General features: G+C 44.6%; 2 protein-coding genes across 2 annotated transcripts in view; one reads left to right on the top strand and one right to left on the bottom strand.

Moving 5' to 3' along the window:
* Positions 1–395, top strand: part of THBS4 (thrombospondin 4) — a 46592-nt gene extending 46197 nt beyond the window's left edge. The window contains exon 22 of the mRNA XM_054810590.1: positions 185–395. Within this exon, the coding sequence (XP_054666565.1) occupies positions 185–246 (62 nt within the window). The 3' untranslated portion in view covers positions 247–395. The remainder of the gene's footprint in view (positions 1–184) is intronic.
* Positions 396–6779: 6384 nt separating this feature from the next.
* Positions 6780–13662, bottom strand: part of SERINC5 (serine incorporator 5) — a 42518-nt gene continuing 35635 nt past the window's right edge. The window contains exon 12 of the mRNA XM_054809678.1: positions 6780–13437. Coding sequence (XP_054665653.1) covers positions 13290–13437 — 148 coding nt within the window. The 3' untranslated portion in view covers positions 6780–13289. The remainder of the gene's footprint in view (positions 13438–13662) is intronic.

Genomic DNA, 13662 nt, shown 5'->3' with positions numbered 1-13662 from the left:
TAGCCCCTCTGTGCTTTTCTGTGGTGTACAGCTCAAAATGAAAACATTCCCTGGTCATTCTTAATGTATAAACAAAAGAGAAGGCATGTTACCTGAAAAAAAGAGTAGATGGGTAATTAATTAATTTAAGTGCTCCTTGATTTTGCCAGAAGAGACTAAACTTTTGCATATTTTCCTGTTTTAGACACCATCCCAGAGGACTTTCAAGAATTTCAAGCTCAGCAATTTGGCGTTGGTGATATTTAAGAAGGAAAAGCAAACTAACATTGCTATTGCAAACAGTAAAACAATGTATTTTAAATCCTTATATGATTGTTGTTGCAAGAGTGCACACCGCAGCTTGTTCTCATTGATGTGACTATGTCAGACTTTTTTTTTTGTATAAAAGTGAAAATAAAAAGGAGATAAAATCAACTGGGGCTTCACTTGTTTTCAAATTTGCCCTGAAATCTAGGGAGCAGCATGTAATGGAATGACACTTGCTTAAAACTTCCTCGGGAAAAGTTTGAATCTGTTGCCATTTTGGTTTCAGTATTAAACAGGGTTGGGAACAAGGTGCAATTTTGTTTATCTGGAATATGTCAGACACAACAGGTTGCATCCAGGCATGAAGTGGTTGGGAGGTGTCTGGCCAAGCCAAGGGCTTCTTGGTACGTTTCCAGTCATCCTAGGAAAAAGTTTATCTCCTTTACAGCAGTTTAACTCCTTTAGAGACTTGGTTACCTTTGGCAGACCTCCTCTAAGAACTCTATTAGACCTCCCTGCCCTCCCACTCCCAGAAAACTATGAGTAACAACACTGTCACATTCTGTAAAAGCAAAAAAGCTGACTGCAGGGCATTGTAGTCACATCTTATGATTTGCATGTGATTAAGACCAAAAAAGACATATGGAGATAAATGCAGAATCAGCTATATAGAGAAAATAATCCCAACTGTCACATACACAAAGCCAGGCTTTGGGCTGCTGTCCCCACTTGGAGCCAAGCTCTGTCAGCAGGTACAGGAATTTTATGAAAGTCAGTCACTGAGTTAAAAACCCAATACACTGAATTAAGTGCTAGTAGCCATTAGGAAAGAAATGGAAACAAAAAGCCCCAGAAAATTGTACCACTGCATTCTATAATTCGAAGTATAGAAAGGTGTTGGATACCATGTACATTTCTACCACATGCTTTTTCACAATGGAGCTAGGAAAGGAAGGGAGGAGAAGCTCCAAGGGCAGCGAAAGAGAAGGATATTGCAGCCTATCGGATAATTACTTTAAAAAGGACAATGGGAAACTGTACTTCAGCCTTGGGGGGGGGAGGGGGACGGGAGATACACGGAAGAGGAATACAGTGAGGGTTTTAAAAATCAGAAGTAGCTCTGAGAAAATGAACAGCCATGGCTGTTTCCCAGCACAAGAATACAGGGGAAATGCTGAGTTAAATTATCAGGTGAGAATATCAAAACTACAAAAAAAGAAGTTTCCTGTTCTCAGTACAATAAAAATACCCTTAAGGTTTATGGTTCTATCAAAGGCTTTGGCTATGGGAAGAGATTTCACTGCGAGTTTGTCCACCATTGTCAAGGCTTCTGGGAGCAGTGTGGCCCTGGAACCTGTCCCACAAGGGACCCGAGTCCCACAGCAAAGAGCATGATGCGGGAGCAATGCCCAGCGCAGCGCTTCATCATGAGAGGTCCTCCAGTTTCAGTCCTCCTTTCCCCTTGGCTTCACCAAACCCAATTTCACTCACCAGGTTTTCAACAGGGGATTGAAAGGCTAGTTTCTTTGGAGCAACACAGAGGACATTTGTCAATTTATGCTTAAAAGATGAGAAAAAAACCCCTATATTTTTCTAGCTGAACATGGGCTGTAACTGCAGTATCATTCATTTATGAACAAGAACACAGACCATAAAGCAGTGACTCCATTTGCATTTCACTGGATGGAGCCCCTTCTCCAGGCAGAAATCCTCTCCGAATGGTTTGGGCACAACTGGGGCAGAAGGCAGTTACTTGTACCACGCTCACATACACCATGGGTACACCACAGCCGGGGTACACCTGGCCTGCAGTGCGTACTTTTTGCACAACTGGATGCAACAGGCCTGGCCCACCCTGGTCTGCCTGCAGCATGTGCTGGTCAGAGCATGAAGCACGCATCAGCTCCATCAGAAAACACGACCGCAGTCAGCCTCTGAACCCCTGTGCCCAGCCCTCCTGCCTGCAGCCAGAGGCTCTCTTCCTGCTGCAGCGGCTGGGAGGGAGCACCCTGGCCGCTGGCCATGCCAGTTTGCCACCTTTGAGCTTACCCATTTCCCAGCTCTCTTCTGGTCTACACCACAGCCGTTAGTCACCGGAAGCTGGAAGATGAGATACGGGCTCTGGCTCTTGAGCTGTTGAAGGGAATTGCATGAAGCTGTGAACTTCTAACCTCCTCCGACAGAAAACATACCAGCTTGCTCAACTGGTAGCCACAGAAACAGTCACAGCTCAGCCAGCCAGAACTGCTCTTTTGTTTCAGAAGGTGCCGTTGGTCCCTTACAATGGGATGCTGGAGCTCACTATGTTGTGTTGACACACTGACTGCCGGGAAGCCCGCAAGTTCAGGAACAAGCAAAGTCTGGCCGTTGCAGACAAAGATCTGTCCCAGGGTCATAGTCCGGGCTTGGGAAACCTCCTGCCCCTCATGCTTCCATCAGAGACTGTGCAGTCCCTGCGTGTGTTTAAACAAGCTCCTCTTGCACCACCACCTCTTTCTGGGCTATTGTGTAATGCAGACACTGCTCCATGTGTGGCCTCTAGCAAGTAAAGATGCTGCAATCCCACATCTTTAAAACCGAGCATGTAGTCCTCTCTTGCCCTGACTGCCTGCGCAGCCAGGCTACGCTCAGCTGGGGCAGCAGCTGCAACTACTTTGGAGTTCAGAGTCCTGTTGAGCATGTTGCTAAGGGCATTGTCCAAATGCCTCAAGCACTGATAGGCTTGGGGCATCGACCAGCTCTCCAGGAAGTCTGTTCCAGTGTTTGACCATCCTCTCGATGAATAAATGTTTCCTCATATCCAGTCTAAACCTCCCCTGACACAGCTTTGAACCATTCCCATGTGTCCCAGCACTGGATCCCGGGGAGAAGAGCTGAGCACCTCCCTCTCCACTTCCCCTCCTCAGGAAGCTGCAGAGAGCCATGAGGTTGCCCCTCAGCCTCCTTTTCTCCAAACTAGACAAACCCAGAGCCCTCAGCTGCTCCTCACAGGACATGCCTTCCAGCCCTCTCACCAGCATTGTTGCCTTCCTGTGGACACATTCAAGGACCTTCACATCCTTCTTAAATGGTGAGGCCCAGCACTGCACACAGTACTCAAGGCGAAGCTGCACCAATGCAGAATTCAGCAGGATGATCACCTCTCTTGACCAGCTAGTTACGCTGTGTTTGATGCACCCCAGGATGTGGTTTGCCCTCTTAGCTGCCAGGGCACTCTGCTCACTCATACTGAGCCTGCTGCTGGCCAGCACCCCCAGATCCCTCTCTGGGGGTGCTGCTCTCCAGCCACTCCCCTCCCAGTTTATACTTGTGCCTGGCGTTACTCTGTCTGGTGTTGCATCCCAACAAAGAGGAAGTCAAGCAAAAACACCAAGAGGCCCCCATGGATGAACAAGGAACTCCTGGGCAAAGTCAAACAAAAAAAGGAAGCCTGCAGAGGGTGGAAGCAACGGCAGGTAGCCTGGGAAGAATCCAGAGAAACTGTCCAAGCAGCCAGGGATCAGGTTAGGAAAGCCAAAGCCCTGACAGAAATTAGTCTGGCCAGGGATGTCAAGGACAACAACAAAAGCTTCTATAGGTATGTTAGTGAGAAAAGGAGGACGAGGGAAAATGTGGGTCCCCTCCGGAATGAAATGGGTGACCTGGTTACCCAGGATATGGAGAAGGCTGAGGTACTCAATGACTTCTTTGCCTCAGTCTTCACTGGCAAATGCTTGAGCCACACTGCCCAGGTCACAGAAGGCAGGGACTGGGAGAATGCAGAACTGCCCACTGTAGAAGATCAGGTTCGAGAATATCTAAGGAACGTGAAGGTGTACAAGTCCATGGGACCTGATGAGTTGCATCCATGGGTCTTGAGGGAACTGGCAGATGAAGTGGTCAGGCCACTCTCCATCACATTTGAGAAGTCCTGGCAATCTGGCGAAGTTCCTACCGACTGGAAGAGGGGAAACATAACCCCCATTTTTAAGAAGGGTAGAAAGGAAGACCCAGGGAACTACAGGCCAGTCAGTCTCACCTCTGTGCCTGGCAAGATCATGGAGCAGACCCTCCTGGAGACTATACTCAGGCACATGGAAAATAAGGACGTGATTGGTGACAGCCAACACGGCTTCACTAAGGGCAAATCATGCCTGACCAATTTGGTGGCCTTCTATGATGGGGTTACAGCGTTGGTGGATAAGGGAAGGGCAACTGACATCATCTACCTGGACTTGTGCAAGGCATTTGACACTGTCCTGCATGACATCCTTGTGTCTAAATTGGAGAGACATGGATTCGATGGATGGACCACTCGGTGGATAAGGAATTGGCTGGATGGTCGCACTCAAAGAGTTGTGGTCAATGGCTCCATGTCCAAGTGGAGAACAGTGACGAGTGGCGTTCCTCAGGGGTCGGTACTGGGACCGGCACTGTTCAACATCTTTGTCGGTGACATGGACAGTGGGATCGAGTGCACCTTCAGCAAGTTTGCCGATGACACCAAGCTGTGTGGTGTGGTTGACACTCTGGAGGGAAGGGATGCCATCCAGAGGGACCTTGACAGGCTGGAGAGGTGGGCCCGTGCGAACCGCATGAAGTTCAACAAGGCCAAGTACAAGGTCCTGCATGTGGGTCGGCGCAATCCCAAGCACGACTATAGGCTGGGCAGGGAATGGATTGAAAGCAGCCCCGAGGAGAAGGACTTGGGGGTATTGATTGATGAGAAGCTCAACATGAGCCGGCAGTGTGCGCTTGCAGCCCAGAAAGCCAACCGTGTCCTGGGCTGCATCAAAAGAAGCGTGACCAGCAGGTCGAGGGAGGTGATGCTGCCCCTCTACTCTGCTCTTGTGAGACCCCACCTGGAGTACCGTGTCCAGCTCTGGGGGCCCCAGTACAAGACAGACACAGAGCTGTTGGAGGAAGTCCAGAGGAGGGCCATGAAGCTGATCAGAGGGCTGGAGCACCTCTCCTATGAGGACAGGCTGAGAGAGTTGGGGTTGTTCAGCCTGGAGAAAAGAAGGCTCTGGGGAGATCTAATTGTGGCTTACCAGTACCTGAAGGGGGCCTACAGGAAAGCTGGTGAGGGACTGTTCATCAGGGAGTGTAGTGACAGGACAAGGGGTAATGGGTTTAAGCTGAAGGAGGGTCGATTCAGATTAGATGTTAGAAAGAAATTCTTTACTGTGAGGGTGGTGAGGCGCTGGAACAGGTTGCCCAGAGAGGTTGTGGAGGCCCCATCCCTGGAAGCGTTCAAGACCAGGTTGGATGAGGCTTTGGGCAACGTGGTCTAGTGGAGGTTGTCCCTGCCCACAGCAGGGGGTTGGAACTAGATGATCTTTTGTGGTCCCTTCCAACCCTAACCATTCTACGGTTCTATGATTCTATTCTATGAAATGTCATGCCATTGATGAGTGCCCAATGCTGCAATCTACCTAGATCCAGCACCTCCCAATTTGGTATCACCAGCAAACTTGCTGATGGTGCACTCAACTCCTGCATCCAGATCATTGATACATATATTGAACAGAGCTAGTGCCAGAATTGAGCCCAGAGGAACACTGCTGGCAACTGGTTGCCAGCCAGGCATAGCCCCTTTCATATGACCCTTTGAGCCCTGCCCTTCAGCCAGTTCTTCACCCAGCTCACCGTGAACCTGCTCATCTCCTGGTTTGACCACCTCCTGGTTTGAAACACCGGAACATCACTCCAGGATGCTGCAGGGCAGGGAGAAAGCAGGGGTGGGCAGACCAGCCAGAGGCTGCTGAGTGAAGGTGGTTGGCTCTTGCAGACCCTCACCACCACTTGGGAACTGCTCTCTGCCTTGCACCTCAGTCAAAACACATAGCCTCCCAGCTGTGTGCACCAGAGCTGCATGGGGAATACCAGCCGCCATTCGACCCTTTGAAACACGGTCAGCAGTTTCTTGTCACTGCACGGAACCTGTGTCCTGGTGTGGGTCTGGGTCAGCTCTGTGGCATGGGTCCAACCAGAACCAGCAGGCAGGCTGGAGCTGGCACAGGCTGAAAGAGGACTCCAGGAACACGGATGGTGAGCAGCAAGGGACCAGGACCCATGTGGACACAGCACTTTCCCTGGTGCAGATCTAGTGTCAAATTCAGCAGCTGCCTACTCCACCATCTGGGCAAATGAGGGAAAAAGTAAAATCAGAGATCCTTGTTTCAAACAACTGTGCGAGCTTCGGTGCTATACTTGGCCTGGAAAATATTTTGTTTGTGCTGTCAGAAGTATCTGACACATCTCAAGAGAGCCGGACTGTACAGAGCAGACGCCACGGACAAATCTGTGCAACCTGCCATCTTCTGAGATCAGGCTCTGGAGGAGTACAAAAATAACATGGACAGCAAAGCCATGTAATATTCCATGGGCCAACATTTTTTTTTGTTAACATCCAAATGTAGTGAACAAAAGAGATCAACCAATCAAATTTAATTTTAATGGCTCAGTAACTGCTTAGCTCACATAATTACATATTTTTAAACTTTCTCCTAGAATGAGTTGACTTTTCAACTTTTATATATCACAACAATTCGTTTCAAATGTACAAAAAGCTTTATTGGTCCATTAAACATTAAATCTCTAACAATACATTCACTCAGTATACAAAAGGAAGTGTCCATAAAAACCATTAACATGCTTTAGAAAGGCAAAGCTGTTGACTATTTTACAATTAAGATCTTAAAATTCTGAAATTTTTACCAATTCTTAAAAGTCAAAGTGTTACAGTTACTACAGATCACAACACTCGCAAAAAATGTTAAATAAACTAGCAATCCTCCACTTCATTGGGCTACAGTTTAATAAAATAAAACCACACATACACACCAAAAAGTCCCCTTGAGATATTAAGAACCTTGAAAAAGACTAAATAAAAACCCCTCACCATTAAGAAAAAGTGTTTACATTTTGACTACTTTGCATCCAGTTTTCGAACATGGCATATACGAGACCAAACACCACTCATTGGTGGTAAACAAAAAGCAGACAGTGAACCCCTAAGTCCCTAGTAAGTATTTTCTCAGCTTGTACATGACAAGTTGAACAAATTTCTCTGAGAGTTAATTCTCCCCACTTTAACTTTGAGTGGATATCCAACGACACCTGGACATCTATCAGTAAGAGGAAAAATAAGGTATGAATAACGAGACATTGTTTCCCCACAGCTTTCCAAAACTATTCTTGGTTTCACACTGAGGCTTCTTTGGCAAAAGCATGGCTGCAGTGCTGCACCCCACAGCTCTGGCGAGCAAAAGCCCTGGAAGCTTTGAGCTGCTGGAGCGGTTTCAAAGCTGATGACTGTGGCTCTGAAGAAGTTTGTGCAAACAGCTGTACACTACAGCACTGGGAGCTGTCAGAGACTGGCAAATGGGGAGAAGCCGACGTGGCTTATATCTGAAATAAATTCCAACTTTTAAAAAATATCATTATTGAACAGGTGTGGAATGAGTCGAAACCAGGTTTGAAAAAAAATCAAAGCAAAACTGGATTTAAGGCCTACTTGAAACTTACCGAGTTTCTTCGGGCATTAGACAGCCACCGTCATGCCAGTCTCCCAAAGTTTCTACTTCAAACCCTGTGCAGTGTGTCTGCATCCCCATCCTGGGGCACTCGGGTATGCTTGCCATCAGCATGTTGAAAATGCAGAGACATACCAGTTCCCAAGCTATGTATCCTGTTACGAGTATAAAAAGCCAAAGCTTTCTAAGCACTTGACCCCTGGCATTCCCTTGTACAGTCATGTGAAACACTCGGTTCAAACTACTGTTTACAAAATTGAAAACACAAAGTAAAATGTCACGACGCTGATTATGTGTTTTCCTCCCACAAGAACTTGTAGGCCACTTCAGAAAACAAAGCAGCAGTTTTCACAGAGGAAAACTGATCCATATAAGAAATTATGATCCTTGACTTTGCTTCAACACTGCAGGTTGTCTTGCTATATAAAGGAAAGGATCAACAAGACCTGGCAAAGAAGTCTTTGCTAGTTTCTAGCACCAAAGACATCCCATTTGACAGGAAGCACAATGGGAGTGAAGCAAGTTTACAATGCCTTCAAAAAACAAAAGGAGAAAAAGGCAAATAAAATAAGGAGATATAGCCTCCAAGCAAAAGACATTGCTTCTAAAGCCTGGAAGGAAAGATGAGAGCAAAATTTTAGCTGCAGATAATCTTGCTCACCTAGCCACACAGGTACAGTCTCGTGGTATTTTGCTTCGTCAACTTATTTAGGAGAAAAGCCTATCAGTTTATAGCATGAATTCTTTATAGCATGTTTTAAAAGCAGTCAGTTTTGTTACCAATCTGCTCAGAGATGCCCATGTGACTGTGAGCTGCTAGCCAAAGTTCAAGCAGCTCTATCTGGAGTTCCCAAATTTTCATGATGCATTGGTCAAAACCAGAGAACTGTTAACCAGCTTTTTCGCAAGTGCAATGGTTGCTTCATTAATAGCAATGTTCTAGCCCAGAAACGGCTGTACCAGTGGCTGATGAAGCAGTTATATGTGCAAAGCTTATAATCTCAAAGCTCTTCTAGATTTGTAGGAAGGTGCTAAAACACAAAATAAATAAATAAATAGACATGCAGTGTTTATGATTCTGCGAGGGGATAAACCCTCTCTCTGGACTAAGCATAGATCAGCAACACTGAATTACCCGTTTCTGACGAAAGTGGACCAACCCAGCCAGGATTTACCGAATTAGCTGGGCAAGTACAAGCTTTTTGAACCTCATGGAAATGCTTGAAGTGCAAAGCTAAGAGTATCACAAACATGTAATAACTCTGATGTGCAATCACGGTAGAATTCCTTAGTTGGCATCCAGCTGCAAGGGCTGCCTGCACGCTTTGAGGAACTAGGTGGTAAACAGCAAACAAGCATATCCATCTGCTTTCCACATGCTCTTCATACGGTTTTAAGGTCTCATTTTTTAGTCCAGCTATTTGGATTCAGAGGCTTGCTCTCTGAGTCCATTCTATTGATTTTACCCCAAAAAAGAACCAGTCATGATTGTGGCTCTTGCTTACCTTCATGAGAAAAACTAAAATTGTTCCAGTCTCAGAGGGCAGTGCAGCAGTGAGATTCCAAATAACCTTTCTTATGACAGCAAATTTGAAAAAGTAGGAAAATGCCAATAAACTTGTTTCACCTTCTCAGCCATCCTAACTTCTGCTAACGCAGTCTCTTCATCCAAGAATCCATTAAATGATGGCATTAGTTCAAATTCAAGCTTAACTAGAGGAAATTTAGTACAGGACATGTTAGAAAGTCAGGAAGACTAGAGAACAACAGCTTCCTCACTTCACATAGCCCAAAAATACTAGGAGCCAGAAATGCTGCACTGCTTGCTTACGTTCAGGAACAAATTCAATGAACAATCATGGCACAAGGCAGGATAGACACCGCACAGCTAACCGCCTCAAGCCAAGCAGTTACCCACACTTTCAGGTATGGGGAGAGAGAGTTAACTGTTTACAGTTTAAATGTAAATGTAAGCAACAACTACTCATTTATTTACAAAAGCATCAGGCTATTTGTGAGTTTTCCCAGTTCATCTTCCACTGCATAGTAATACCTGAATCAGTCTCATCCCCAGAAGTTTGTCAAGCACAGATTATTTGGTCTTCCACATGCACCATGGGTCTGACTGTGTCTTGTACACACCAGTGTCATGTACAAGGCAGCATCACCCAGTCGCAGGCTCAGTTCAGGTTTTCCAGTTCCAGTGCCACCTGAATTATTAGCTATCACAGCAGTAGGTGTGAAGGCACTTCTTAAAGAGGCTTTAAAAGCCCATTTACATGAACTGTTTGGAATCTATGAGCTGGGCATTTGAATCATAGACCCTAGCCAAGGATTTTATTAAGTAGTTGCACATGGAAGTTCACAGTACAGATTTTACAGCAAATGCTAAGGCTGTAACATTTGCCTGGGCAGCAGGAAGCCGTGCCTCACTGAGGAACTAGAAGCTTTGCACACCCAGATGCCACTGGTTCCTGATTCCTTGGAAAGGCCTGGAGATCCACAGCTGGATCTGGGGCCGTGGCATGGACACACAGGTCCTCAAAGTTATTTTAGATGTCTTTTCTCACAACATTTGCTCAGAAGCAGACAAAGCAGTGTAGTCAGGCACTGTCCCATTCCCACTCTCTATATATCCACAGATATAGATACTTAAGGTCAATAGTTGGTGGAAGGGAAGGATGAAGGAGCTATTCAGTGAGGCAAGTGCTGTGTAAAAAGAATGGACTCATGCCTCACCGTGGACTTCCCTCCTACAACCCTGTTTCCTCTGTGCAAAACCTATTTCCTTAAATAGAAACTATAAAAAAAATGAGCACAAGGAAATCTGCAGGCAGATACTGCCTGCATAAAATAAGCGTTTTAGTAAACAAATAAGAACATCTATTGGCCAAGATATGTATTAAGATCATCCACAGTTATGACTGGGATGCCTGCTATCTGAACCAGAGAACAGTTACCATTCCCTGCCTTATAACTTGACACAATGCATGCCTTGTGCTATAGAGCTCCTTGTCCAGATTGTTCTGTTATAAAAAACATTGCTAATTTAAAAAAAAATATGCTTGGTTTCTCATAGTACAACACATAGGGCACTACAAGGCAACTCCTGTGAGCCTATATACTTTAGGGAACAGCATTCGCCAAGGGAGGAACAAGAGCCTGGACTATCTCAGCTGCAGCTCACAGCTCTAGCACTGGATCAAGATTGTTTGTCAGAATAACTGCTATGAGTTAGGTGGGACAACTGTTAGTCATCATTGCACAGCCCATAAGCTCTTATCTTAGAGATGGGACAGATAAAGGCTTCTAGATTGTGAACACATTAACAAAAGCCTTTTTCTGCTGCACAAGGATCTGTGTGGCTGGACTCCAAATGCAAGCAGAGACACTCTGACGGGCCCCCATGCTAGCAGAGCTCTTGGCAAGCTCAGAGCCTCCCAGCAGAAGCAAAAGGAAAGAAAAAAATCTGCCTCCCCCTCAAGAGCTATTTGTTGGTTTTCTAACTCGATGTCAAAGCTAAACTTCACTGCTTTTTTTTTTTTTTTTTCCCTAGGCACAAACAAGGAGAAGAACAGCAAGAGAGTCACCTCTGGACCGACAACTCCTTCCCTCAGATCTCATGACAGATGTATTTTGAGGCTCCAAGCACTGGTGTAGGTGGTATAAGCATACAGGACTGCAGACCTGTAGATTTTGTTCGAGGTAAGAGTGCATGGGGGAGGGAAGACTGCACTCCTAGTGAGCTCCAGGCAGGACAGAAGCCCTAGGATACGATAGCCACAAGGCAGCTAAAAACAGTAATGAAAACAAGAGCAGAATTGAGATCTGTTATGTTAGGATTACTCACCAGGTGTGCATTAGCCATCAATTATTGCAACAGAACAAGGCATGCAAATATTTTTGCCATCTCATTGGCCCCTATGTTGTGCTTTTTTTTGTTTTGCAGAAAGCATTGGGTGGAGATTTAAGGCTGAATCATATTTTAAAAAAAAGAACTTATAAATCAGTTGATTTTGTTTATATCCTGCATATTTCACATTGTACGTGTATATATATATAGAGAGAGAAGACAAAACCTCTGTGACTAGCATAAGCGATAAATTCATCCCACCGGACCCACTATGTAACTGTAGTGGGTTCAACCTTATTCAGCATTTGGGGCATCTGAACTGTTGTTCTACCACCAAATCATCTGCCTAAAGCAAACAAAAGTGACATAGTAGGGTTTAACATTGTCAAGTCAGTCATTTGTACTACCACAGCTGCTGTTACATTTGTGTCTTCTGGTTTTGTTTTTCTGACTGCTTACCCCACTGCTTGGAACAGGAGTTCTCCAAAACAATTTTAGTCTCCATTAATGGATTGGTTGGCTAACTCCCATCCCAACAGCAAAACTAACATCAACAAAGGAGTATAAAAATATAGCAGTTAGAAAGAATACTTTCCAACCAACACACAGGCAGAAAAGGAAGATGACGCACTATAGCCCTTTTCTGACCATCACTGCATTTAAAATATTATAAAATTAGTAATGGAAACAGAACTGAACATCCTGGGAGATCTTTAGACACAAGCTGAAACAGCAGGGTATAAAAGTAAATGAGCACTCCACTGCTAAATTTAACAGCAACTGGCAGTGCTCCTGTAATTAGTATTTTCTCAACAGCAAACATTCTGAATAAAGAATGTACCGTATCTTAAATCCCTGTGCAGTACACACAACTTGCAGTTCAAGTGAGCTGGCAAAGCAATGTTGGACAAAATTCAGAATTTAAGAATTTGTGTGTAGAATCCCCTTCTGTTAACAACTGGACTAGATCTGAATTGCATAAAATATTCAGGTGCCTTTTAAAGTTGTAATAGAATAAATACTCTATGATCATTGGTACATTCCTTTCTCAATCTAGGTATACAATAACTTAATATATTTAATTTTTAGATAAACAATTTGTAGTAGATGCTTTGGCAGTCAAATTCTTACATATTCTCTATGTCTACAGAAGTATTTAGTTATATTTTCAGAAAAAATTATCTAGATACTACCTACAAGAATTATATGCTGTACAAAACAGCAGTCCAAATCATCACTGCAAACTGTAAAAGACACAGTTAATAAAAGAGTATAAAAAGGAACGACGCAGATTTGCTAGCAGATACCCAACATTCGCAGGAAGGAAGAAGATACATCTGCACCATAGTTTTTTCTTTTCTTGCCAATAAAGCCAGAGAAAGATTGTCCATTATTTGAAAAGTATTTCACTTATTCCAGTTTATGCAACAACTGTGTGTCCTACACTCAACACATCAATGTTACAAAGTTTTGGAACAGATTTGTTCCCTTGGGCAATACTTGTTCATGACAACTAAAAAAGCTTAAAAAGTGTTTAATCATTTGTTTAGTCTGAGTAAAAAGTTACTAACTAGTACATTATGGTAGTAGGCAATAGGTGTTTCCTCATTCCAAAATGACAGTTGTATTTTATTGGGGGGGGGGAGAAAAACACAGAAGGACCTTCTGCATGTTCACACCGAAAACTCTCTGGTTGGGCAACAGAGTGGAGCAATAAGAGTCCATAAGTACAGACAGACACAAACCCAACAGGAGACCATCTTAATCCAGAAGATAGACCAGGTTCCAGTGAAGAACTTTTCAATCTGAGCACTTTCATAACTGTTAAGGGAAAAAAAAAAAAAAAGGCAGCAATAAACTCACTATTCATATCTCAGACTGCAGTATTCTCTGTTTTTTCCAGGTGGGTCACAGACTTCAACTAGGTTAACCCAGACATGAAGCAGGGGAGAGCAGCCCTTTAGAGAGCAAGATCTTGCTCAAGAATCGCCCAGGAAAGACTTGCAATGTCTCTTCCAGCTTCTTAAGGAGAGGAGACACACTAAA

Source organism: Grus americana, chromosome Z (genome assembly GCF_028858705.1).
Source record: "Grus americana isolate bGruAme1 chromosome Z, bGruAme1.mat, whole genome shotgun sequence".
NCBI classification, from domain to species: Eukaryota; Metazoa; Chordata; class Aves; order Gruiformes; family Gruidae; genus Grus; species Grus americana.
This window is presented reverse-complemented; position numbering and strand designations above follow the sequence as displayed.